The sequence below is a fragment of the Salmo salar genome, chromosome 07 (assembly GCF_965601325.2).
Source record: "Salmo salar chromosome 07, fSalSal1, whole genome shotgun sequence".
Lineage (NCBI taxonomy): Eukaryota > Metazoa > Chordata > Actinopteri > Salmoniformes > Salmonidae > Salmo > Salmo salar.
The window spans coordinates 28,236,919-28,262,477 of NC_138297.1; the positions used below are offsets into that span (position 1 = coordinate 28,236,919).

Genomic DNA, 25,559 nt, shown 5'->3' on the forward strand with positions numbered 1-25,559 from the left:
GCTGAATTTACTCCTGCCAGATGCCTTTTTATATAATGTTGCGCTGACGAACATTGTGCTACATTTTTGCCCTTTTAAAGCCATTCAAAAAGCTAACAAACGTTAGAAAACTACAGGGCTACTTCCTTGAAAATGTTGCGACACTTTCCATGCACGTTGATACAACCATTGGAACAAAGTGTTGTTGTTTCGTAAACTCCATGTACAGTTGGATGAGATCACGGATGGCCAGCGATCAAGTGTTAGGGTCAGACACACAACAAGTCTCTGTGGCGCAATTGGTTAGCGCGTTAGACTGTTAATCTAAAGGTTGGTGGTTCGAGCCCACCCAGGGACGTGAGTTTTCAGTTTGTTATGCTCCATGATGCGGATGTGACATCCTGGACCTGTAATGAGATTCCCTGTTACTTTGTCCTGCTGAGAGTCAATGCCAACACAAGCCTCTCTAGTGCAATCAGTTAGTGTGTTTGACAATCTATCTAAAGATTGGTGCTTCGACACGACCCATGGATGACATTTTTCAGATTGTAGCGATGTGAAACTTCCTGACTTGTAGTGAGCTTCCATGAGACTTTGGCCTGCTGAGGGTCAATATAATCACAAGTCTCTGTGGCGCAATTGGTTAGCGCCTTAGGCAGTTGGTTTAAAGGTTGGTGATTTGAGCCCACCCAGAGATGCTATCTTTCCATTTATAGTGATGTGGAAAGACCTTCCTGGATTTACAGTAAGCTCGCTTTTGACCTGCTTTGTTTCCTATTGTCACATGTGATTGGTGTGTTGTTGAACATGAAAGATGACAAGTTCCTATACCTGCTGCTATACTATACCAAAATGGCTGTCAATGGTCACTGATATTATGTTACTCAATAGCTTGATCATTCTGTGTTCTCCATGGAACATATCATTTATTCATATTAATCCGGCAAGTATGACAATGTAAATGATGTCAATCTGGCATGAAAACCCTTAGCATTTAAATGTATTTCGCTTGAAGGACAATGTTGGTCCAGTATGTGTGTGTTTGTGTGAATATGTGTGCCTATACTCCATGAAAGTGACTCGCCATTACATCATTCTTCCGGGGTCAGTCCCCTAATTATTTTGAATGGGCTTGGCGATCATATATTACATTCGTGAAAACGCAGTTGTTTAATATATATATTTATCAAATTATATTTGTGATTGTGGCTGAATTTACTCCTGCCAGATGCCTTTTTATATAATGTTGCGCTGACGAACATTGTGCTACATTTTTGCCCTTTTAAAGCCATTCAAAAAGCTAACAAACGTTAGAAAACTACAGGGCTACTTCCTTGAAAATGTTGCGACACTTTCCATGCACGTTGATACAACCATTGGAACAAAGTGTTGTTGTTTCGTAAACTCCATGTACAGTTGGATGAGATCACGGATGGCCAGCGATCAAGTGTTAGGGTCAGACACACAACAAGTCTCTGTGGCGCAATTGGTTAGTGCGTTAGACTGTTAATCTAAAGGTTGGTGGTTCGAGCCCACCCAGGGACGTGAGTTTTCAGTTTGTTATGCTCCATGATGCGGATGTGACATCCTGGACCTGTAATGAGATTCCCTGTTACTTTGTCCTGCTGAGAGTCAATGCCAACACAAGCCTCTCTAGTGCAATCAGTTAGTGTGTTTGACAATCTATCTAAAGATTGGTGCTTCGACACGACCCATGGATGACATTTTTCAGATTGTAGCGATGTGAAACTTCCTGACTTGTAGTGAGCTTCCATGAGACTTTGGCCTGCTGAGGGTCAATATAATCACAAGTCTCTGTGGCGCAATTGGTTAGCGCCTTAGGCCGTTGGTTTAAAGGTTGGTGATTTGAGCCCACCCAGAGATGCTATCTTTCCATTTATAGTGATGTGGAAAGACCTTCCTGGATTTACAGTAAGCTCGCTTTTGACCTGCTTTGTTTCCTATTGTCACATGTGATTGGTGTGTTGTTGAACATGAAAGATGACAAGTTCCTATACCTGCTGCTATACTATACCAAAATGGCTGTCAATGGTCACTGATATTATGTTACTCAATAGCTTGATCATTCTGTGTTCTCCATGGAACATATCATTTATTCATATTAATCCGGCAAGTATGACAATGTAAATGATGTCAATCTGGCATGAAAACCCTTAGCATTTAAATGTATTTCGCTTGAAGGACAATGTTGGTCCAGTATGTGTGTGTTTGTGTGAATATGTGTGCCTATACTCCATGAAAGTGACTCGCCATTACATCATTCTTCCGGGGTCAGTCCCCTAATTATTTTGAATGGGCTTGGCGATCATATATTACATTCGTGAAAACGCAGTTGTTTAATATATATATTTATCAAATTATATTTGTGATTGTGGCTGAATTTACTCCTGCCAGATGCCTTTTTATATAATGTTGCGCTGACGAACATTGTGCTACATTTTTGCCCTTTTAAAGCCATTCAAAAAGCTAACAAACGTTAGAAAACTACAGGGCTACTTCCTTGAAAATGTTGCGACACTTTCCATGCACGTTGATACAACCATTGGAACAAAGTGTTGTTGTTTCGTAAACTCCATGTACAGTTGGATGAGATCACGGATGGCCAGCGATCAAGTGTTAGGGTCAGACACACAACAAGTCTCTGTGGCGCAATTGGTTAGCGCGTTAGACTGTTAATCTAAAGGTTGGTGGTTCGAGCCCACCCAGGGACGTGAGTTTTCAGTTTGTTATGCTCCATGATGCGGATGTGACATCCTGGACCTGTAATGAGATTCCCTGTTACTTTGTCCTGCTGAGAGTCAATGCCAACACAAGCCTCTCTAGTGCAATCAGTTAGTGTGTTTGACAATCTATCTAAAGATTGGTGCTTCGACACCACCCATGGATGACATTTTTCAGATTGTAGCGATGTGAAACTTCCTGACTTGTAGTGAGCTTCCATGAGACTTTGGCCTGCTGAGGGTCAATATAATCACAAGTCTCTGTGGCGCAATTGGTTAGCGCCTTAGGCTGTTGGTTTAAAGGTTGGTGATTTGAGCCCACCCAGAGATGCTATCTTTCCATTTATAGTGATGTGGAAAGACCTTCCTGGATTTACAGTAAGCTCGCTTTTGACCTGCTTTGTTTCCTATTGTCACATGTGATTGGTGTGTTGTTGAACATGAAAGATGACAAGTTCCTATACCTGCTGCTATACTATACCAAAATGGCTGTCAATGGTCACTGATATTATGTTACTCAATAGCTTGATCATTCTGTGTTCTCCATGGAACATATCATTTATTCATATTAATCCGGCAAGTATGACAATGTAAATGATGTCAATCTGGCATGAAAACCCTTAGCATTTAAATGTATTTCGCTTGAAGGACAATGTTGGTCCAGTATGTGTGTGTTTGTGTGAATATGTGTGCCTATACTCCATGAAAGTGACTCGCCATTACATCATTCTTCCGGGGTCAGTCCCCTAATTATTTTGAATGGGCTTGGCGATCATATATTACATTCGTGAAAACGCAGTTGTTTAATATATATATTTATCAAATTATATTTGTGATTGTGGCTGAATTTACTCCTGCCAGATGCCTTTTTATATAATGTTGCGCTGACGAACATTGTGCTACATTTTTGCCCTTTTAAAGCCATTCAAAAAGCTAACAAACGTTAGAAAACTACAGGGCTACTTCCTTGAAAATGTTGCGACACTTTCCATGCACGTTGATACAACCATTGGAACAAAGTGTTGTTGTTTCGTAAACTCCATGTACAGTTGGATGAGATCACGGATGGCCAGCGATCAAGTGTTAGGGTCAGACACACAACAAGTCTCTGTGGCGCAATTGGTTAGCGCGTTAGACTGTTAATCTAAAGGTTGGTGGTTCGAGCCCACCCAGGGACGTGAGTTTTCAGTTTGTTATGCTCCATGATGCGGATGTGACATCCTGGACCTGTAATGAGATTCCCTGTTACTTTGTCCTGCTGAGAGTCAATGCCAACACAAGCCTCTCTAGTGCAATCAGTTAGTGTGTTTGACAATCTATCTAAAGATTGGTGCTTCGACACCACCCATGGATGACATTTTTCAGATTGTAGCGATGTGAAACTTCCTGACTTGTAGTGAGCTTCCATGAGACTTTGGACTGCTGAGGGTCAATATAATCACAAGTCTCTGTGGCGCAATTGGTTAGCGCCTTAGGCTGTTGGTTTAAAGGTTGGTGATTTGAGCCCACCCAGAGATGCTATCTTTCCATTTATAGTGATGTGGAAAGACCTTCCTGGATTTACAGTAAGCTCGCTTTTGACCTGCTTTGTTTCCTATTGTCACATGTGATTGGTGTGTTGTTGAACATGAAAGATGACAAGTTCCTATACCTGCTGCTATACTATACCAAAATGGCTGTCAATGGTCACTGATATTATGTTACTCAATAGCTTGATCATTCTGTGTTCTCCATGGAACATATCATTTATTCATATTAATCCGGCAATTATGACAATGTAAATGATGTCAATCTGGCATGAAAACCCTTAGCATTTAAATGTATTTCGCTTGAAGGACAATGTTGGTCCAGTATGTGTGTGTTTGTGTGAATATGTGTGCCTATACTCCATGAAAGTGACTCGCCATTACATCATTCTTCCGGGGTCAGTCCCCTAATTATTTTGAATGGGCTTGGCGATCATATATTACATTCGTGAAAACGCAGTTGTTTAATATATATATTTATCAAATTATATTTGTGATTGTGGCTGAATTTACTCCTGCCAGATGCCTTTTTATATAATGTTGCGCTGACGAACATTGTGCTACATTTTTGCCCTTTTAAAGCCATTCAAAAAGCTAACAAACGTTAGAAAACTACAGGGCTACTTCCTTGAAAATGTTGCGGCACTTTCCATGCACGTTGATACAACCATTGGAACAAAGTGTTGTTGTTTCGTAAACTCCATGTACAGTTGGATGAGATCACGGATGGCCAGCGATCAAGTGTTAGGGTCAGACACACAACAAGTCTCTGTGGCGCAATTGGTTAGCGCGTTAGACTGTTAATCTAAAAGTTGGTGGTTCGAGCCCACCCAGGGACGTGGGTTTTCAGTTTGTTATGCTCCATGATGCGGATGTGACATCCTGGACCTGTAATGAGATTCCCTGTTACTTTGTCCTGCTGAGAGTCAATGCCAACACAAGCCTCTCTAGTGCAATCAGTTAGTGTGTTTGACAATCTATCTAAAGATTGGTGCTTCGACATGACCCATGGATGACATTTCTCAGATTGTAGCGATGTGAAACTACCTGACTTGTAGTGAGCTTCCATGAGACTTTGGCCTGCTGAGGGTCCATATACTCACAAGTCTCTGTGGCGCAATTGGTTAGCGCCTTAGGCCGTTGGTTTAAAGGTTGGTGATTTGAGCCCACCCAGAGATGCTATCTTTCCATTTATAGTGATGTGGAAAGACCTTCCTGGATTTACAGTAAGCTCGCTTTTGACCTGCTTTGTTTCCTATTGTCACATGTGATTGGTGTGTTGTTGAACATGAAAGATGACAAGTTCCTATACCTGCTGCTATACTATACCTAAATGGCTGTCAATGGTCTCTGATATTATGTTACTCAATAGCTTGATCATTCTGTGGTCTCCATGGAACATATCATTTATTCATATTAATCCGGCAAGTATGACAATGTAAATTATGTCAATCTGGCATGAAAACCCTTAGCATTTAAATGTATTTCGCTTGAAGGACAATGTTGGTCCAGTATGTGTGTGTTTGTGTGAATATGTGTGCCTATACGCCATGAAAGTGACTCGCCATTACATCATTCTTCCGGGTTCAGTCCCCTAATTATTTTGAATGGGCTTGGCGATCATATATTACATTCGTGAAAACGCAGTTGTTTAAGATATATATTTATCAAATTATATTTGTGATTGTGGCTGAATTTACTCCTGCCAGATGCCTTTTTATATAATGTTGCGCTGACGAACATTGTGCTACATTTTTGCCCTTTTAAGGCCATTCAAAAAGCTAACAAACGTTAGAAAACTACAGGGCTACTTTCTTGAAAATGTTGCGGCACTTTCGATGCACTTTGACACAACCATTGGAACAAAGTGTTGTTGTTTCGTAAACTCCATGTACAGTTGGATGAGATCACGGATGGCCAGCGATCAAGTGTCAGGGTCAGACACACAACAAGTCTCTGTGGCGCAATTGGTTATCGCGTTAGACTGTTAATCTAAAGGTTGGTGGTTCGAGCCCACCCAGGGACGAGAGTTTTCAGTTTGTTGTGCTCCATGATGCGGATGTGACATCCTGGACCTGTAATGAGATTCCCTGTTACTTTGTCCTGCTGAGGGTCAATGCCAACACAAGCCTCTCTAGTGCAATCAGTTAGTGTGTTTGACAATCTATCTAAAGATTGGTGCTTCGACACCACCCATGGATGACATTTTTCAGATTGTAGCGATGTGAAACTTCCTGACTTGTAGTGAGCTTCCATGAGACTTTGGCCTGCTGAGGGTCAATATAATCACAAGTCTTTGTGGCGCAATTGGTTAGCGCCTTAGGCCGTTAGTTTAAAGGTTGGTGATTTGAGCCCACCCAGAGATGCTATCTTTCCATTTATAGTGATGTGGAAAGACCTTCCTGGATTTACAGTAAGCTCGCTTTTGACCTGCTTTGTTTCCTATTGTCACATGTGATTGGTGTGTTGTTGAACATGAAAGATGACAAGTTCCTATACCTGCTGTTATACTATACCAAAATGGCTGTCAATGGTCACTGATATTATGTTACTCAATAGCTTGATCATTCTGTGTTCTCCATGGAACATATCATTTATTCATATTAATCCGGCAATTATGACAATGTAAATGATGTCAATCTGGCATGAAAACCCTTAGCATTTAAATGTATTTCGCTTGAAGGACAATGTTGGTCCAGTATGTGTGTGTTTGTGTGAATATGTGTGCCTATACTCCATGAAAGTGACTCGCCATTACATCATTCTTCCGGGGTCAGTCCCCTAATTATTTTGAATGGGCTTGGCGATCATATATTACATTCGTGAAAACGCAGTTGTTTAATATATATATTTATCAAATTATATTTGTGATTGTGGCTGAATTTACTCCTGCCAGATGCCTTTTTATATAATGTTGCGCTGACGAACATTGTGCTACATTTTTGCCCTTTTAAAGCCATTCAAAAAGCTAACAAACGTTAGAAAACTACAGGGCTACTTCCTTGAAAATGTTGCGACACTTTCCATGCACGTTGATACAACCATTGGAACAAAGTGTTGTTGTTTCGTAAACTCCATGTACAGTTGGATGAGATCACGGATGGCCAGCGATCAAGTGTTAGGGTCAGACACACAACAAGTCTCTGTGGCGCAATTGGTTAGCGCGTTAGACTGTTAATCTAAAAGTTGGTGGTTCGACCCCACCCAGGGACGTGAGTTTTCAGTTTGTTATGCTCCATGATGCGGATGTGACATCCTGGACCTGTAATGAGATTCCCTGTTACTTTGTCCTGCTGAGAGTCAATGCCAACACAAGCCTCTCTAGTGCAATCAGTTAGTGTGTTTGACAATCTATCTAAAGATTGGTGCTTCGACACCACCCATGGATGACATTTTTCAGATTGTAGCGATGTGAAACTTCCTGACTTGTAGTGAGCTTCCATGAGACTTTGGCCTGCTGAGGGTCAATATAATCACAAGTCTTTGTGGCGCAATTGGTTAGCGCCTTAGGCCGTTAGTTTAAAGGTTGGTGATTTGAGCCCACCCAGAGATGCTATCTTTCCATTTATAGTGATGTGGAAAGACCTTCCTGGATTTACAGTAAGCTCGCTTTTGACCTGCTTTGTTTCCTATTGTTACATGTGATTGGTGTGTTGTTGAACATGAAAGATGACAAGTTCCTATACCTGCTGCTATACTATACCTAAATGGCTGTCAATGGTCTCTGATATTTTGTTACTAAATAGCTTGATCATTCTGTGGTCTCCATGGAACATATAATTTATTCATATTAATCCGGCAAGTATGACAATGTAAATTATGTCAATCTGGCATGAAAACCCTTAGCATTTAAATGTATTTCGCTTGAAGGACAATGTTGGTCCAGTATGTGTGTGTTTGTGTGAATATGTGTGCCTATACGCCATGAAAGTGACTCGCCATTACATCATTCTTCCGGGGTCAGTCCCCTAATTATTTTGAATGGGCTTGGCGATCATATATTACATTCGTGAAAACGCAGTTGTTTAAGATATATATTTATCAAATTATATTTGTGATTGTGGCTGAATTTACTCCTGCCAGATGCCTCTTTATATAATGTTGCGCTGACGAACATTGTGCTACATTTTTGCCCTTTTAAGGCCATTAAAAAAGCTAACAAACGTTAGAAAACTACCGGGCTACTTCCTTGAAAATGTTGCGGCACTTTCGATGCACGTTGACACAACCATTGGAACAAAGTGTTGTTGTTTCGTAAACTCCATGTACAGTTGGATGAGATCACGGATGGCCAGCGAACAAGTGTCAGGGTCAGACAAACAACAAGTCTCTGTGGCGCAATTGATTATCGCGTTAGACTGTTAATCTAAAGGTTGGTGGTTCGAGCCCACCGAGGGACGAGAGTTTCAGTTTGTTGTGCTCCATGATGCGGATGTGACATCCAGGACCTGTAATGAGATTCCCTGTTACTTTGTCCTGCTGAGGGTCAATGCCAACACAAGCCTCTCTAGTGCAATCAGTTAGTGTGTTTGACAATCTATCTAAAGATTGGTGCTTCGACACCACCCATGGATGACATTTTTCAGATTGTAGCGATGTGAAACTTCCTGACTTGTAGTGAGCTTCCATGAGACTTTGGCCTGCTGAGGGTCAATATAATCACAAGTCTTTGTGGCGCAATTGGTTAGCGCCTTAGGCCGTTAGTTTAAAGGTTGGTGATTTGAGCCCACCCAGAGATGCTATCTTTACATTTATAGTGATGTGGAAAGACCTTCCTGGATTTACAGTAAGCTCGCTTTTGACCTGCTTTGTTTCCTATTGTTACATGTGATTGGTGTGTTGTTGAACATGAAAGATGACAAGTTCCTATACCTGCTGCTATACTATACCTAAATGGCTGTCAATGGTCTCTGATATTTTGTTACTAAATAGCTTGATCATTCTGTGGTCTCCATGGAACATATCATTTATTCATATTAATCCGGCAAGTATGACAATGTAAATTATGTCAATCTGGCATGAAAACCCTTAGCATTTAAATGTATTTCGCTTGAAGGACAATGTTGGTCCAGTATGTGTGTGTTTGTGTGAATATGTGTGCCTATACGCCATGAAAGTGACTCGCCATTACATCATTCTTCCGGGGTCAGTCCCCTAATTATTTTGAATGGGCTTGGCGATCATATATTACATTCGTGAAAACGCAGTTGTTTAAGATATATATTTATCAAATTATATTTGTGATTGTGGCTGAATTTACTCCTGCCAGATGCCTCTTTATATAATGTTGCGCTGACGAACATTGTGCTACATTTTTGCCCTTTTAAGGCCATTAAAAAAGCTAACAAACGTTAGAAAACTACCGGGCTACTTCCTTGAAAATGTTGCGGCACTTTCGATGCACGTTGACACAACCATTGGAACAAAGTGTTGTTGTTTCGTAAACTCCATGTACAGTTGGATGAGATCACGGATGGCCAGCGAACAAGTGTCAGGGTCAGACAAACAACAAGTCTCTGTGGCGCAATTGATTATCGCGTTAGACTGTTAATCTAAAGGTTGGTGGTTCGAGCCCACCGAGGGACGAGAGTTTCAGTTTGTTGTGCTCCATGATGCGGATGTGACATCCAGGACCTGTAATGAGATTCCCTGTTACTTTGTCCTGCTGAGAGTCAATGCCAACACAAGCCTCTCTAGTGCAATCAGTTAGTGTGTTTGACAATCTATCTAAAGATTGGTGCTTCGACACCACCCATGGATGACATTTTTCAGATTGTAGTGATGTGAAACTTCCTGACTTGTAGTGAGCTTCCATGAGACTTTGGCCTGCTGAGGGTCAATATAATCACAAGTCTCTGTGGCGCAATTGTTTAGCGCCTTAGGCCGTTAGTTTAAAGGTTGGTGATTTGAGCCCACCCAGAGATGCTATCTTTCCATTTATAGTGATGTGGAAAGACCTTCCTGGATTTACAGTAAGCTCGCTTTTGACCTGCTTTGTTTCCTGTTGTCACATGTGATTGGTGTGTTGTTGAACATGAAAGATGACAAGTTCCTATACTTGCTGCTATACTATACCTAAATGGCTGTCAATGGTCTCTGATATTATGTTACTCAATAGCTTGATCATTCTGTGGTCTCCATGGAACATATCATTTATTCATATTAATCCGGCAAGTATGACAATGTAAATGATGTCAATCTGGCATGAAAACCCTTAGCATTTAAATGTATTTCGCTTGAAGGACAATGTTGGTCCATTATGTGTGTGTTTGTGTGAATATGTATGCCTATACGCCCTGAAAGTGACTCGCCATTACATCATTCTTCCGGGGTCAGTCCCCTAATTATTTTGAATGGGCTTGGCGATCATATATTACATTCGTGAAAACGCAGTTGTTTAAGATATATATTTATCAAATTATATTTGTGATTGTGGCTGAATTTACTCCTGCCAGATGCCTTTTTATATAATGTTGCGCTGACGAACATTGTGCTACATTTTTGCCCTTTTAAGGCCATTCAAAAAGCTAACAAACGTTAGAAAACTACAGGGCTACTTCCTTGAAAATGTTGCGGCACTTTCGATGCACGTTGACACAACCATTGGAACAAAGTGTTGTTGTTTCGTAAACTCCATGTACAGTTGGATGAGATCACGGATGGCCAGCGATCAAGTGTCAGGGTCAGACACACAACAAGTCTCTGTGGCGCAATTGGTTATCGCATTAGACTGTTAATCTAAAGGTTGGTGGTTCGAGCCCACCCAGGGACGAGAGTTTTCAGTTTGTTATGATGCGGATGTGACATCCTGGACCTGTAATGAGATTCCCTGTTACTTTGTCCTGCTGAGAGTCAATGCCAACACAAGCCTCTCTAGTGCAATCAGTTAGTGTGTTTGACAATCTATCTAAAGATTGGTGCTTCGACACCACCCATGGATGGCATTTTTCAGATTGTAGCGATGTGAAACTTCCTGACTTGTAGTGAGCTTCCATGAGACTTTGGCCTGCTGAGGGTCAATATAAGCACAAGTCTTTGTGGCGCAATTGGTTAGCGCCTTAGGCCGTTAGTTTAAAGGTTGGTGATTTGAGCCCACCCAGAGATGCTATCTTTCCATTTATAGTGATGTGGAAAGACCTTCCTGGATTTACAGTAAGCTCGTTTTTGACCTGCTTTGTTTCCTATTGTGACATGTGATTGGTGTGTTGTTGAACATGAAAGATGACAAGTTCCTATACCTGCTGCTATACTATACCTAAATGGCTGTCAATGGTCTCTGATATTATGTTACTCAATAGCTTGATCATTCTGTGGTCTCCATGGAACATATCATTTATTCATATTAATCCGGCAAGTATGACAATGTAAATTATGTCAATCTGGCATGAAAACCCTTAGCATTTAAATGTATTTCGCTTGAAGGACAATGTTGGTCCAGTATGTGTGTGTTTGTGTGAATATGTGTGCCTATACGCCATGAAAGTGACTCGCCATTACATCATTCTTCCGGGTTCAGTCCCCTAATTATTTTGAATGGGCTTGGCGATCATATATTACATTCGTGAAAACGCAGTTGTTTAAGATATATATTTATCAAATTATATTTGTGATTGTGGCTGAATTTACTCCTGCCAGATGCCTTTTTATATAATGTTGCGCTGACGAACATTGTGCTACATTTTTGCCCTTTTAAGGCCATTCAAAAAGCTAACAAACGTTAGAAAACTACAGGGCTACTTTCTTGAAAATGTTGCGGCACTTTCGATGCACTTTGACACAACCATTGGAACAAAGTGTTGTTGTTTCGTAAACTCCATGTACAGTTGGATGAGATCACGGATGGCCAGCGATCAAGTGTCAGGGTCAGACACACAACAAGTCTCTGTGGCGCAATTGGTTATCGCGTTAGACTGTTAGTCTAAAGGTTGGTGGTTCGAGCCCACCCAGGGACGAGAGTTTTCAGTTTGTTGTGCTCCATGATGCGGATGTGACATCCTGGACCTGTAATGAGATTCCCTGTTACTTTGTCCTGCTGAGGGTCAATGCCAACACAAGCCTCTCTAGTGCAATCAGTTAGTGTGTTTGACAATCTATCTAAAGATTGGTGCTTCGACACCACCCATGGATGACATTTTTCAGATTGTAGCGATGTGAAACTTCCTGACTTTTAGTGAGCTTCCATGAGACTTTGGCCTGCTGAGGGTCAATATAATCACAAGTGTCTGTGGCGCAATTGGTTAGCGCCTTAGGCCGTTAGTTTAAAGGTTGGTGATTTGAGCCCACCCAGAGATGCTATCTTTCCATTTATAGTGATATGGAAAGACATTCCTGGATTTACAGTAAGCTCGCTTTTGACCTGCTTTGTTTCCTATTGTCACATGTGATTGGTGTGTTGTTGAACATGAAAGATGACAAGTTCGTATACCTGCTGCTATACTATACCTAAATGGCTGTCAATGGTCTCTGATATTATGTTACTCAATAGCTTGATCATTCTGTGGTCTCCATGGAACATATCATTTATTCATATTAATCCGGCAAGTATGACAATGTAAATGATGTCAATCTGGCATGAAAACCCTTAGCATTTAAATGTATTTCGCTTGAAGGACAATGTTGGTCCAGTATGTGTGTGTTTGTGTGAATATGTGTGCCTATACGCCATGAAAGTGACTCGCCATTACATCATTCTTCCAGGGTCAGTCCCCTAATTATTTTGAATGGGCTTGGAGATCATATATTACATTCGTGAAAACGCAGTTGTTTAAGATATATATTTATCAAATTATATTTGTGATTGTGGCAGAATTTACTCCTGCCAGATGTCTTTTTATATAATGTTGCGCTGACGAACATTGTGCTACATTTTTGCCCTTTTAAGGCCATTCAAAAAGCTAACAAACGTTAGAAAACTACAGGGCTACTTCCTTGAAAATGTTGCGGCACTTTCGATGCACGTTGATACAACCATTGGAACAAAGTGTTGTTGTTTCGTCAACTCCATGTACAGTTGTAAGCGGTGATCACGGATGGCCAGCGATCAAGTGTCAGGGTCAGACACACAACAAGTCTCTGTGGCGCAATTGGTTAGCGCCTTAGGCTGTTAGTTTAAAGGTTGGTGATTTGAGCCCACCCAGAGATGCTATCTTTTCATTTATAGTGATGTGGAAAGACCTTCCTGGATTTACAGTAAGCTGGCTTTTGCTATACTATACCGGTATAGTATAGCAGCAGGTATAGGAAATTGTCATCTTTCATGTTCAACAACACACCAATCACATGTGACAACTGGAAACACAACAGGTCAAAAGCATGCTTACTGTAAGTCCAGGAAGGTCTTTCCACATCACTATAAATGGAAAGATAGCATCTCTGGGTGGGCTCAAATCACCAACCTTTAAACTAACGGCTTAAGGCGCTAAACAATTGCACCACAGAGACTTGTGATTATAGTGACCCTCAGCAAGCCAAAGTCTCATGGAAGATCACTACAAGTCAGGAAGTTTCACATCGCTACAATCTGAAAAATGTCATCCATGGGTGGTGTCGAAGCGCCAATCTTTAGATAGATTGTCAAACACGCAAACTGATTGCACTAGAGAGGCTTGTGTTGGCATTGACCGTCAGCAGGAAATCTCATTACAGGTCCAGGATGTCACATCCGCATCATGGAGCACAACAAACTGAAAACTCTCGTCCCCGGGTGGGCTTGAACCACCAAACTTTAGATTAACAGTCTAAGGAACTAACCAATTGCGCCACAGAGACTTGTTATATGTCTGACGCTGACACTTGATCGCTGGCCATCCGTGATCTCATCCAACTGTACATGGAGTTTACGAAACAACAACACTTTGTTCCAATGGTTGTGTCAACGTGCATCGAAAGTGCCGCAACATTTTCAAGGAAGTAGCCCTGTAGTTTTCTAACGTTTGTTAGCTATTTGAATGGCCTTAAAAGGGCAAAAATGTAGCACAATGTTCGTCAGCGCAACATTATATAAAAAGGCATCTGGCAGGAGTAAATTCAGCCACAAGCACAAATATAATTTGATAAATATACATCTTAAACAACTGCGTTTTCACGAATGTAATATATGATCGCCAAGCCCATTCAAAATAATTAGGGGACTGACCCCGGAAGAATGACGTAATGGCGAGTCACTTTCATGGCGTATAGGCACACATATTCACACAAACACACACATACTGGACCAACATTGTCCTTCAAGCGAGATACATTTAAATGCTAAGGGTTTTCATGCCAGATTGACATCATTTACATTGTCATACTAGCCGGATTAATATGAATAAATGCTATGTTCCATGGAGACCACAGAATGATCAAGCTATTGAGTAACAGAAGATCAGAGACCATTGACAGCCATTTAGGGATAGTATAGCAGCAGGTATAGGAACTTGTCATCTTTCATGTTCAACAACACACCAATCACATGTGACAACAGTCAACACAGCAGGTCAAAAGCAAGCTTACTGTTAGGCCAGATGCCGAGTCGTTGCCATACCAGGCGGTGATGCAACCAGTCAGGATGCTCTCGGTGATGCAGCTTTAGAACTTTTTAAGGATTTGGGGACCCATGCCAAATCTTTTCAGTCTCCTGAGGAGGAAATGGTTTTGTCATGCCCTCTTCACGACTGTCTTAGTGTGTTTGGACCATGATAGTTCGTTGGTGATGTGGACACCAAGGAACTTGAAACTCTCAACCCGCTCCACTACAGCCCTGTCGATGTGAATGGGGTCCTGTTCAGCCCACCTTTTCCTGTAGTCCATGATCAGCTCCTTTGTTTTGCTCACATCGAGGGAGAGGTTGTTGTTCTGGCACCACACTGCCAGTTCTGAACTCCTACCTATAGGCTGTCTCATCGTTGATGGTGATCAGCTCTACCACAGTTGTGTCGTCAGCAAACTGAATGACGGTGTGGGAGTCGTGCTTGGCCACGCAGTTGTGGCCAAACAAGAAGTGCTTAAGTTGATTAACAAAAACTACACAAATCAACTAAACTACATGACCAATTGCTAGAAAAACAGCAAGCAATAAACAATGACAACAGCGATTACTTACAGTACTAAAAAGATACCCACCCTACATGATGACAAGACTACTGAGACTCTCACATACAGTGAGCTCCAAAAGTATTGGGACAGTGGCCCATTTTTATAAATTTTTGGCTCTGCACTCCAGCACATTGGATTTGAAATGATGCAATGCTACCATGATCACGGATAGCCCTGAATGAATCGTGAATAACAATGAGTGAGCGTTAGATGCACAAATATCATTCCCCCAAGACATGCTAACCTTACAATAACAGGGGGAGGTTAGCTTTTTTGTGGGGTATGATATTGATGCCTCTAACTTTCTCACTCATCATACAGTGAGGGGGAAAAGTATTTGATACCCTGCTGATTTTGTACATTTGCCCACTGACAAAGAAATGATCAGTCTGTAATTTTAATGGTAGGTTTATTTGAACAGTGAGAGACAGAATAACAACAAAAAAATCCAGAAAAACGCATGTCAAAAATGTTATAAATTGATTTGCATTTTAATGAGGGAAATAAGTATTTGACCCCTCTGCAAAACATGATTTAGTACTTGGTGGCAAAACCCTTGTTGGCAATCACAGAGGTCAGACGTTTCTTGTAGTTGGCCACCAGGTTTGCACACATCTCAGGAGGGATTTTGTCCCACTCCTCTTTGCAGATCTTCTCCAAGTCATTAAGGTTGAGGCTGACGTTTGGCAACTCGAACCTTCAGCTCCCTCCACAGATTTTCTATGGGATTAAGGTCTGGAGACTGGCTAGGCCACTCCAGGACCTTAATGTACTTCTTCTTGAGCCACTACTTTGTTGCCTTGGCCGTGTGTTTTGGGTCATTGTCATGCTGGAATACCCATCCACGACCCATTTTCAATGCCCTGGCTGAGGGAAGGAGGTTCTCACCCAAGATTTGACGGTACATGGCCCTGTCCATCGTCCCTTTGATACGGTGAAGTTGTCCTGTCCCCTTAGCAGAAAAACACCCCCAAAGCATAATGTTTCCACCTCCATGTTTGACGGTGGAGATGGTGTTCTAGGGTCATAGGCAGCATTCCTCTTCCTCCAAACACGGCGAGTTGAGCTGATGCCAAAGAGCTCCATTTTGGTCTCATCTGACCACAACACTTTCACCAGTTGTCCTCTGAATCATTCAGATGTTCATTGGCAAACTTCAGACGGGCATGTATATGTGCTTTCTTGAGCAGGGGGACCTTGCGGGCGCTGCAGAATTTCAGTCCTTCACGGCGTAGTGTGTTACCAATTGTTTTCTTGGTGACTATAGTCCCAGCTGCCTTGAGATCATTGACAAGATCCTCCCGTGTAGTTCTGGGCTGATTACTCACTGTTCTCATGATCATTGCAACTCCATGAGGTGAGATCTTGCATGGAGCCCCAGGCCGAGGGAGATTGACAGTTCTTTTGTGTTTCTTCCATTTGCGAATAATCGCACCAACTGTTGTCACCTTCTCACCAAGCTGCTTGGCGATGGTCTTGTAGCCCATTCCAGCCTTGTGGTCTACAATCTTGTCCCTGACATCCTTGGAGAGCTCTTTGGTCTTGGCCATGGTGGAGAGTTTGGAATCTGATTGATTGATTGCTTCTGTGGACAGGTGTCTTTTATACAGGTAACAAACTGAGATTAGGAGCAATCCCTTAAAGAGTGTGCTCATAATCTCAGCTCGTTACCTGTATAAAAGACACCTGGGAGCCAGAAATCTTTCTGATTGAGAGGGGGTCAAATACTTATTTCCCTCATTAAAATGCAAATCAATTTATAACATTTTTGACATGCGTTCTTCTGGATTTTTTTGTTGTTATTCTGTCTCTCACTGTTTAAATAAACATACCATTAAAATTATAGACTGATCATTTCTTTGTCAGTGGGCAAACGAACAAAATCAGCAGGGGATCAAATACTTTTTTCCCTCACTGTAATTCACAATTCATTTAGGATTATCCGTCATGATGGTAGCATCCACATTAATATATTAACGAAACACGGCTTGTAACAAAAAATAAAAAATTAGCAGTAAGCTTTAGTTGTCTTTTTGCACTCAGTCAATTCCTCACGCCGCTGTTTCCAACGTCTTATCATCGACTCATTATGACCAAGCTCCCGTGCAGCAGCTCTATTTCCTTTTCCAACAGCCAGATCAATTGCCTTCAACTTGAAAGCTGCATCATATGCATTTCTCCGTGTCTTTGCCATGATGAGGGTGACAAAATGACTACCGTAATCAGAATGATGGGAAGTTTGAGAGCGCTCGATTTAATCTAAACAGTAAACAAAAAAATTGTTTGACCTTAACCCGTTTGGCAATTTCATTGGTCTAATGAAAGCTTCATGCCGCCAAAAAACTGAGTCCGTCACAGAATGTGTTTTTTTGGAGAAAAATAAATAAATAAAATAAAAATAAAAAATATAAAGCGACACAAACACAGAGTTACACATGGGATAAACAAGCGTACAGTCAATAACACCATAGAAAAAAAGTAAGTCTTTATACAGTGTGTGCAAATGGCGTGAGGAGTTAAGGCAATAAATAGGCCATAGTAGCGGAGTAATTTCAATTTAGCAAATTAACACTGGAGTGATAGATGAGCAGATGATGATGTGCAAGTAGAAATACTGGTGTGCAAAAAAGCAGAAAAGTAAATAAAAACAATTTGGGGATGAGGTAGGTAGTTGGTTGGGCTATTTACAGATGGGCTATGTACAGCTGCAGCGATCGGTTATCTGCTCAGATAGCTGATGTTTAAAGTTAGTGAAGGAAATGTAAGTCTCCAGCTTCAGCGATTTTTGCAATCGTTCCAGTCATTGGCAGCAGAGAACTGGAAGGAAAGGCGGCCAAAGTATGTGTTGGCTTTGGGGGTGACCAGTGAGCTGAGATAAGGCGGAGCTTTACGTAGCAGAGACTTATAGATGACATGGAGCCAGTGAGTCTGGCGACGAATATGTAGCGAGGGCCAGCCGACTAGAGCATACAGGTCGCAGTGGGTGGTATAAGGGGCTTTGGTGACAAAACGGATGGCACTGTGATAGACTGCATCCAGTTTGCTGAGTAGAGTGTTGGAAGCTATTTTGTAAAATGACATCGCCGAAGTGGAGGATCGGTAGGATAGTCAGTTTTACGAGGGTATGTTTGGTGGCGTGAGTGAACGGGGCTTTGTTGCGAATCGGAAGCCGATTCTAGATTTAATTTTGGAGATGTTTAATATGAGTCTGGAAGGAGAGTTTACAGTCTAGCCAGACTGTAGTTTGTAGTTGTCCACATATTCTAAGTCAGAACCGTCCAGAGTAGTGATGCTAGTTGGGTGGGCGGGTGCGGCAGCAAACGGTTGAAAAGCATGCATTTGGTTTTACTAGCGTTTAAGAGCAGTTGGAGGCCACGGAAGGAGTGTTGTATGGCATTGAAGCTCGTTTGGAGGTTAGTTAACACAGTGTCCAAAGAAGGGCCAGATGTATACAGAATGGTGTCGTCTGCGTAGAGGTGGATCAGGGAATCACCCGTAGCAAGAGCGACATCGTTGATATATATAGAGAAAAGAGTCGACCTGAGAATTGAACCCTGTGGCACCCCCATAGAGACTGCCAGAGGTCCGGACAACCGGCCCTCCGATTTGACACACTGAACTCGGTCTGAGAAGTAGTTGGTGAACCAGTCGAGGCAGTCATTTGAGAAACCAAGGCTGTTGAGTCTGCCAATAAGAATGTGGTGGTTGACAGAGTCGAAAGCCTTGGCCAGGTCGATGAAGATGGCTGCACAGTACTGTCTTTTATCGATGGCGGTTATGATATCGTTTAGTACCTTGAGCGTGGCTGAGGTGCACCCGTGACCAGATCGGAAACCGGATTGCACAGCGGAGAAGGTATGGTGGCATTCGAAATGGTCAGTGATCTATTTCTTAACTTGGCTTTCGAAGACTTTAGAAAGGCAGGGCAGGATGGATATAGGTCTATAACAGTTTGGGTCTAGAGTGTCACCCCCTTTGAAGAGGTGCTTGTTGAAGATAAAGGCAATGCAGAAATACTTTCACAACTGAACGAATTGTGCACAGTAGTTTTTGTCCCACCTCCCTCTCCCTCCCCTCCCTCACACACTGACAAACACCAGGCGTGCAGAGTACGCTAGGTCGGTCAGGTAGAGCAGGAAGTTGAGAGCGGTGAGAACCGCAACAATCAACAGTGTTGGCTGCTGCCGGGTTTCGTTGTGGCTGTAACTCTTGTCGAACTGGAACACGGGCCAGATGATGGTGGCAGTCAGGTACATGGCAACAGCCAGCAGGCCATAGGCTGACAGGAATCGTGTGAAGGGGAACGGGAGAAAGTCGGTACACTCCCCGACACACAGCACCACCACGGCCGCCGACAGGATGAAACAGACACAGTAGACCGCCATGCACCACTTGAGCGCTGCGTGATGATCGTACGACACCGGGTCGCTGACCAGCATGAAGATGATGCAGGCCACGAAGGTCTGGCACACCTTGAGCAGGCCTGGAGCCGTGGCCATGTAGCCCGCCACCTCGCCCGGCCTCGCCCGCGTCAGGGTCACCTCCCACAGGTAGGCCACTGTGGCCAGGCAGGAGAAGACGGTGGAGGCGATGCGTCTGTCCCGGGCCTCCCCGTGGTTCTGCTGGCCCTTGAGGAAGTAGACAGGGAAGATGATAGAGGCGGAGAAGCAGAGCAGAGTGGCGTAGCAGGCCATGGTGATGGGGAAGTTTTTCCAGGAGACAGGGGCTCGGGTCTGGAGGCCAAAGTGCTCCACCAGCAGTACCAGCAGGGTCGCGGAGAAGCTGAAGGCCCAGCAGAACACACACCAGTCTGCTAACCCGTGGGAGAGAGAGGCCTCATGGGCCACCACACTGAAGGCCACGCAGGAGAACAACTGGGCAGCCACACGCACCCACAGCAGCTGGGAGGTGGGCAGCACAATCAATGGCATGGTGGGAGGTGTTATACTGTCAAGTTATACAGGGGAGTGGGGAATATGTACTGTAATATAGCTGGAACACCGTAATAGTTATTATTCTGAGCCCTTCCTCAGATACAATTAAAAGACTCTGAACTTGTCCTGTTCTCATCCAGGGTTCTGCAAGGAGATAAAGAAACAAAGCAAGATTTAGGGGCCAGGCAAATCACAGAACATCCCAATTTAGAAATAAATTAAATGAAACCATTGTGAAATTGTGAAACTGAAACCATTAACATGACTGTTCTACATATATGAGAGCAGTTCTTGAAAATGGTTCCCAGTCACTTTTCCTCTACATGTCCCTCCCTCCCCAGAGAGATGCCTGATTACATGCTCTCCCAGTTTAAGTACACACATTACATCAACATGGATTGACTCGCAGTTCTAAGTTTAAATGCATGAGAGAATTGTATTCACTATGACAATACGTGCTATCAAATTGAGAGAAATGCGTTTTTTCTACGTATGGGAAATTTCAGGGACCTTTTATTTCAGGTCATGAAACATGGAAACAACACTTTACATGTAGTGATTAGATTTTTATTCAGTATAATTTAAAGATCCATATTAAGTATTGGATCTTTAAAAGACAACTTTTTCATGACCCTGCAGTTTACCTATACAATGTCTGATGGTGAAGTAAACAAAATATATAAATGAGCTCTCCACAATGAATTTCAATAGAGAACTAATAAAAATAGACAAGCTCCTGCAACCATGGAAAAGTAAATACCTGTCTATTTATGGAAAAAATTACACTGATTAACTCCTTAGTCCTATCTTAGTTTACATCACTTACGTATGGCATTGCCTACCCCAGATGATTTGCTTTTCTAATCATATGAGCAAAAAATATTTTGCTTTATCTGGGATGCTAAACCAGACAAGATAAAGCGTGCCCATCTATATAATGAATATGAACTGGGTGGGCTGAGATTAAATATAAAAGCACTAATCCTCTAAAAGCTTCACTTATACAAAAGTTTTACTTGAACCCAAAATGGTTCTCAAGTAGATTACTTAGAAAAAGTCATCCCTTGTTTAAAAATTGCCTTTGTGCAGATAGCCACGTCTCATTTTCGATTAATTGAAAATTAAACCTTGTTCAAAGTATCTCTTGTTCAAACAAGCATTGCAGAGCCTGGCAGGTTGGGAGCTTGGGCCGATAGGTTTCTGGTTCGGGTTCCCGATTTAAATTGGTGGGAGGTCTGTCGACATGCCCTTTGGCGAGGTGCTTGACCCTGGTTGCTCCTGTGGGTCGCTCTGGATGGGAGTGTCTGCTTGATGACTGAATGTAACGTAAATGTTGAGCGGCTTCACCGCAGGCAGATTGTACGGTTTTAATATATATTTTTTTTTAAATACAAAAAATAAAGAGTTTCTATTAAACAAATTCTGGTAAGTCCCTCCCTGTTTTGTTTGCGTCCGTTTAAGAAACGTATCACATCAGAATCGGAGGAATGAATACACCCCTAACCAGTGCAAAACCTTTCGGTATGGTGTAAAATGTTTTTGCTACGGTTTGCACAAATTAATTTTGTTCAACCCAGCTCTTTATGGTTGTTAGGCCTACTAATTGATTACCACACACACCCCCCCCCCCCCCCCCCTCCTGGTTACATGTTATACTCCTCCAGTAGGTTACACTTATCAGTAACCCTTAATTTGGATAGTCCATCTGTAGATGCTTTACAGACTATTTATAGTCTATCAGAAAGATTTCAACTTACTATCTACTAACCCTAACCCTTATCAACAGATATTGTTGATAGTACAGTATGACCATCTGTAAAGCATCTACAGATGGATTATCCGAACTATCCAAATAAAATGTGACCCACTTCTCCTCACGCTAAGAAAGATATAGCAGTCAGAGAGAAAAAGCTATTCTAGCTGTGACTTGTACTAGGCTAGGGAGTAGGCACACAGTAATGAGGAAATAAAAAGCCAGTGAATTCACACTGAATTGAGAAGGCACTTCCTCCTTGACATCGTCGCTCTCTATTGGCATTGGTGTTCACTGTCAGTCACACAGCATCATCGTCATCCCTTTCCATTGGGCCAAAGCTAAGATCCTAAGACTTCGAGACGTGATCTGCATCCCAAATGGCACCCTATTCCCTACACAGTGCACTACTTTTGACCAGAGCCCTATGGACGCGGCCTTTGACTCATATTTAATATACTCATGAACTGAATGCAAGGTACACTGATACTTCAGTCATCCTCATCATATGCTTGTCAGTAACACATTGACTTCCTCTTCAGTGTGTCAAGCTCTAAACCTGGCTTCTTTAAGGCTTTGTTACTTTAAGTAGTTCTTTACTGAGTCTATTAGCCAGAGGAGAGCTGTAAAGAGCCTCCCTTTCTCTCTGGCCGAGGAAGAAAAACTGGAAGCTGAACTAATGTCTCCATCTCACATCTACAGGGGCCCAGATACTACTAGCCTACTGTACCGTAGACCTAGACCACATGGAAATGACAAGTTTGTGATATAAAACTGAGTTAAACAAACCTTGGGCTTGTTTACTGGACCCAGATTAGACCAAGGCTGCTCCTAGACGAGTCCAGGACTAGGATGAATCTGTGTCTGGGAAACTGGCCCACATTGGCAATACCATATTCCGTTTCTCTTTTAGATGGGGGCCTAGTTACTCATATCTAGAGGCTGGGGAACAAATCTAAACTGAGGTGAAATGGGGGTTAGGAGGATGTGATGGGTGCAGTTATGGTAAGTCTCCCTCTCTCTCTCTTGAAAAGGAAGTATTGCAATATTCTTAGCAGGAGAGTGCTGGTTTTATTGTTTATTTTCATGCCAGTGAGAAATTCCCTATGAATGTTATTTAGGATGTTCAAACTGAAACACATGGGGAGAAAATTTCATCAAAGCATGACCAGACTTGTTGATGGTATTTTCAACACACACGGATCATCAATGATGAGTGAGTGAGTGCACAAGCGTAAGGGCTGTTGCCGACGCGACGCACTGCACCTAAGTAGATTAATGCTACGGTATCTGAGGCATTCTCATTGGACTAAAAATAGAAAGTAACGGTATTTTCTGTACCTTCTTTCTCGTCAAGACTGCACTGGAATAGAAATAGCATTTTAAAGAAGAACGGTTATTCTTACCTCTGATCTCGCATGGTCTTCTTCCTTCCTGTTACCGTTTTGGAGCCGAGGCGCGCACTTTTACACTCGCGACCACTTCGTCTACAGGTAACTGCCAAAATAATGGAAACACTTGAGTAAATTAGGTATACAACCAGTGGTGGAAAATGTACCCAATTGTCATACTTGAGTAAAAGTAATGATACCTTATTAATAGAAAATGACTCAAGTAAAGTCACTCAGTAAAATCCAACTGGAGTAAAACTAAAAAAAGTAGTTGGTTTTAAATATACTTAAGTATCAAAAGTAAAAGTATAAATAATTTCAAATTCCTTATATTAAGCAAACCAGACGGCACGATTTTCTTGTTTTTAAAATTTACGGATAGGCAGGGGCCCACCAACATAATTTACAAACAACGCATGTGTTTAATGAGTCCGCCAGATCAGATGCAGTAGGGATGATGTTTGAATTATACAATTTTCCTGTCCTGCCAAGCATTCAAAATGTAATGAGTACTTTTGGGTGTCGGGGAAAATGTATGGAGTAAAAAGTACATTATTTTCTTCAGGAATGTAGTGAGGTAAAAGTAAAAGTCATCAAAAATATAAATAGTAAAGTCGGGTACAGACACCACAAAAAACTACTTAAGTAGAACTTTAAAGTATTTTTACTGAAGTACTTTACACCACTGGATACAATGCAGTGCTTTCTACACAAGTGTGTGGTTCCTCATTTAAATAAGAATTGTATATCCCATTATGCTTAGGGTCATGTATAGAATGCTGGGCAGGTTATTATTTTGACTACCATGGCCATGCCCCCATGGGAAGATAATGCCTCCATCCACAGGACACGAGTTGTCACTGAATGGTTTGATATGCATGAAAATTATGTAAACCATATGCCATGGCTGTGTCCGGCACCAGATCTCAACCCAATTGAACACTTATGGGAGATTCTGGAGTGGTGATTGAGACAGCATTTTCCACCACCATCAACAAAACACCAAATTATAGAATTTCACATGGGAGAATGGTGTCGCATCCTTGCAATAGAGTTCCAGACACTTGTAGAATATATGCTAAGGTGCATTGAAGCTGTTCTGGCTCGTGGTGGCCCAATGCCTCATTGTGACACTTTATGTGGATGTTTCCTTTATGTTGGCAGTTACCTTTAGCTCAGCGAAGAACTGGGCGTGGTCGATTATGCTGAACCGTGGGGCAACGGTCTATGGCCAGCGCCCTTCTCAAATCGAACAGTCAGCATGATGCATCGTCCAGGAAGATACATCTCTTTCCCATAATATATATATATACACACACACACACACACACACACACACACACACACACACACACACACGTATATATTTGAAATTTCAAACTAGTTTTTATTGGGAAGGCAAATAATGCGTTTTTATCAAACACAATCACTCTTGCATGTGAAAACACAGAAAATCATACTCATTCTCCACGTGCTTAATTATGTCACTTTTGTTTTGAGCCGACTTCATCATGGGCTTTAAACGGGGCACCTGGCTCACGCCCGGGTGGCAGCCCGGTTCCTAAACGAAGGCAATCAAAACACGCCCATCCAGGCGCCCGGGACAGATTAATCGAATCCCCTCACTTTCTCACAAACTCCACACCAAATTTGGTCATATGTCTCATTTATAGTAGGTCATGTCTGGAACTGGAATTGGGGGCTTAACCAGGGGCGCATTCAGCAGGACAACGTTTTGGAACTGTTTGAAATACTGTTAGGCTACCTATAACAAACGTGCTTCTTGGTAATGGAGGACAAGGAATCATGTTGGCTCTACTGATGGCATTTCCTATCTGCAACGTTCGACAACGTTTGGCTAATGAACTTGGCCCAGATGTGTGTGGATAAGTGGTGGAAGCTGTTTGAGGGTATGGGGAGGCATCGTCTGCTGAAACAGTTTCCATCAGGTCCAGTTTCAGCAATAGTTTTAACAGTAGTATCCAGCTACATCCTGTTGCTAAAATTAGTCTGTCACTAAAGCCAATACTATCGCCATCTACTGGCCGTGGTTAATCCCTACCACCGACATGTGAACTTCTTTTCTTTCCTAGATTCCTTTTCTCATTTCCTAGCTGCCTTTCCTTCCCGCTCTACTGGCCGTGGTTAATCCCTACCAC

General features: G+C 42.2%; 1 protein-coding gene and 7 non-coding genes across 8 annotated transcripts; 7 read left to right on the forward strand and 1 right to left on the reverse strand.

Annotated features, from left to right (window-relative positions):
- Window positions 1-263: 263 nt before the first annotated feature.
- On the forward strand, window positions 264-337 carry trnan-guu (transfer RNA asparagine (anticodon GUU)). Its single transcript has one exon. It is a non-coding gene; the product is annotated as a tRNA-Asn (tRNA).
- Window positions 338-1,450: 1,113 nt separating this feature from the next.
- On the forward strand, window positions 1,451-1,524 carry trnan-guu (transfer RNA asparagine (anticodon GUU)). Its single transcript has one exon. It is a non-coding gene; the product is annotated as a tRNA-Asn (tRNA).
- A 1,113-nt stretch (window positions 1,525-2,637) lies between these two features.
- trnan-guu (transfer RNA asparagine (anticodon GUU)) lies at window positions 2,638-2,711 on the forward strand. Its single transcript has one exon. It is a non-coding gene; the product is annotated as a tRNA-Asn (tRNA).
- A 1,113-nt stretch (window positions 2,712-3,824) lies between these two features.
- Window positions 3,825-3,898, forward strand: trnan-guu (transfer RNA asparagine (anticodon GUU)). The gene has a single exon. It is a non-coding gene; the product is annotated as a tRNA-Asn (tRNA).
- A 1,113-nt stretch (window positions 3,899-5,011) lies between these two features.
- trnan-guu (transfer RNA asparagine (anticodon GUU)) lies at window positions 5,012-5,085 on the forward strand. Its single transcript has one exon. It is a non-coding gene; the product is annotated as a tRNA-Asn (tRNA).
- A 1,113-nt stretch (window positions 5,086-6,198) lies between these two features.
- On the forward strand, window positions 6,199-6,272 carry trnan-guu (transfer RNA asparagine (anticodon GUU)). The gene has a single exon. It is a non-coding gene; the product is annotated as a tRNA-Asn (tRNA).
- Window positions 6,273-7,385: 1,113 nt separating this feature from the next.
- On the forward strand, window positions 7,386-7,459 carry trnan-guu (transfer RNA asparagine (anticodon GUU)). The gene has a single exon. It is a non-coding gene; the product is annotated as a tRNA-Asn (tRNA).
- A 10,091-nt stretch (window positions 7,460-17,550) lies between these two features.
- Window positions 17,551-23,520, reverse strand: LOC145880013 (myeloid-associated differentiation marker homolog). Its single transcript, XM_082977496.1, has 2 exons — window positions 23,416-23,520; window positions 17,551-20,400 (listed from the first exon to the last, which is right to left on the reverse strand). Exon 2 carries the CDS (start codon window positions 20,251-20,253, stop codon window positions 19,402-19,404), a length of 852 nt encoding a protein of 283 aa, XP_082833622.1. The 5' UTR covers window positions 20,254-20,400; window positions 23,416-23,520; the 3' UTR covers window positions 17,551-19,401.
- Window positions 23,521-25,559: the final 2,039 nt, after the last annotated feature.

Bases quoted from the DNA above. Each gene is read 5' to 3' on its own strand.
- LOC145880013 (XM_082977496.1), bottom strand. From the start codon at position 20,253: ATGCCATTGATTGTGCTGCCCACCTCCCAGCTGCTGTGGGTGCGTGTG.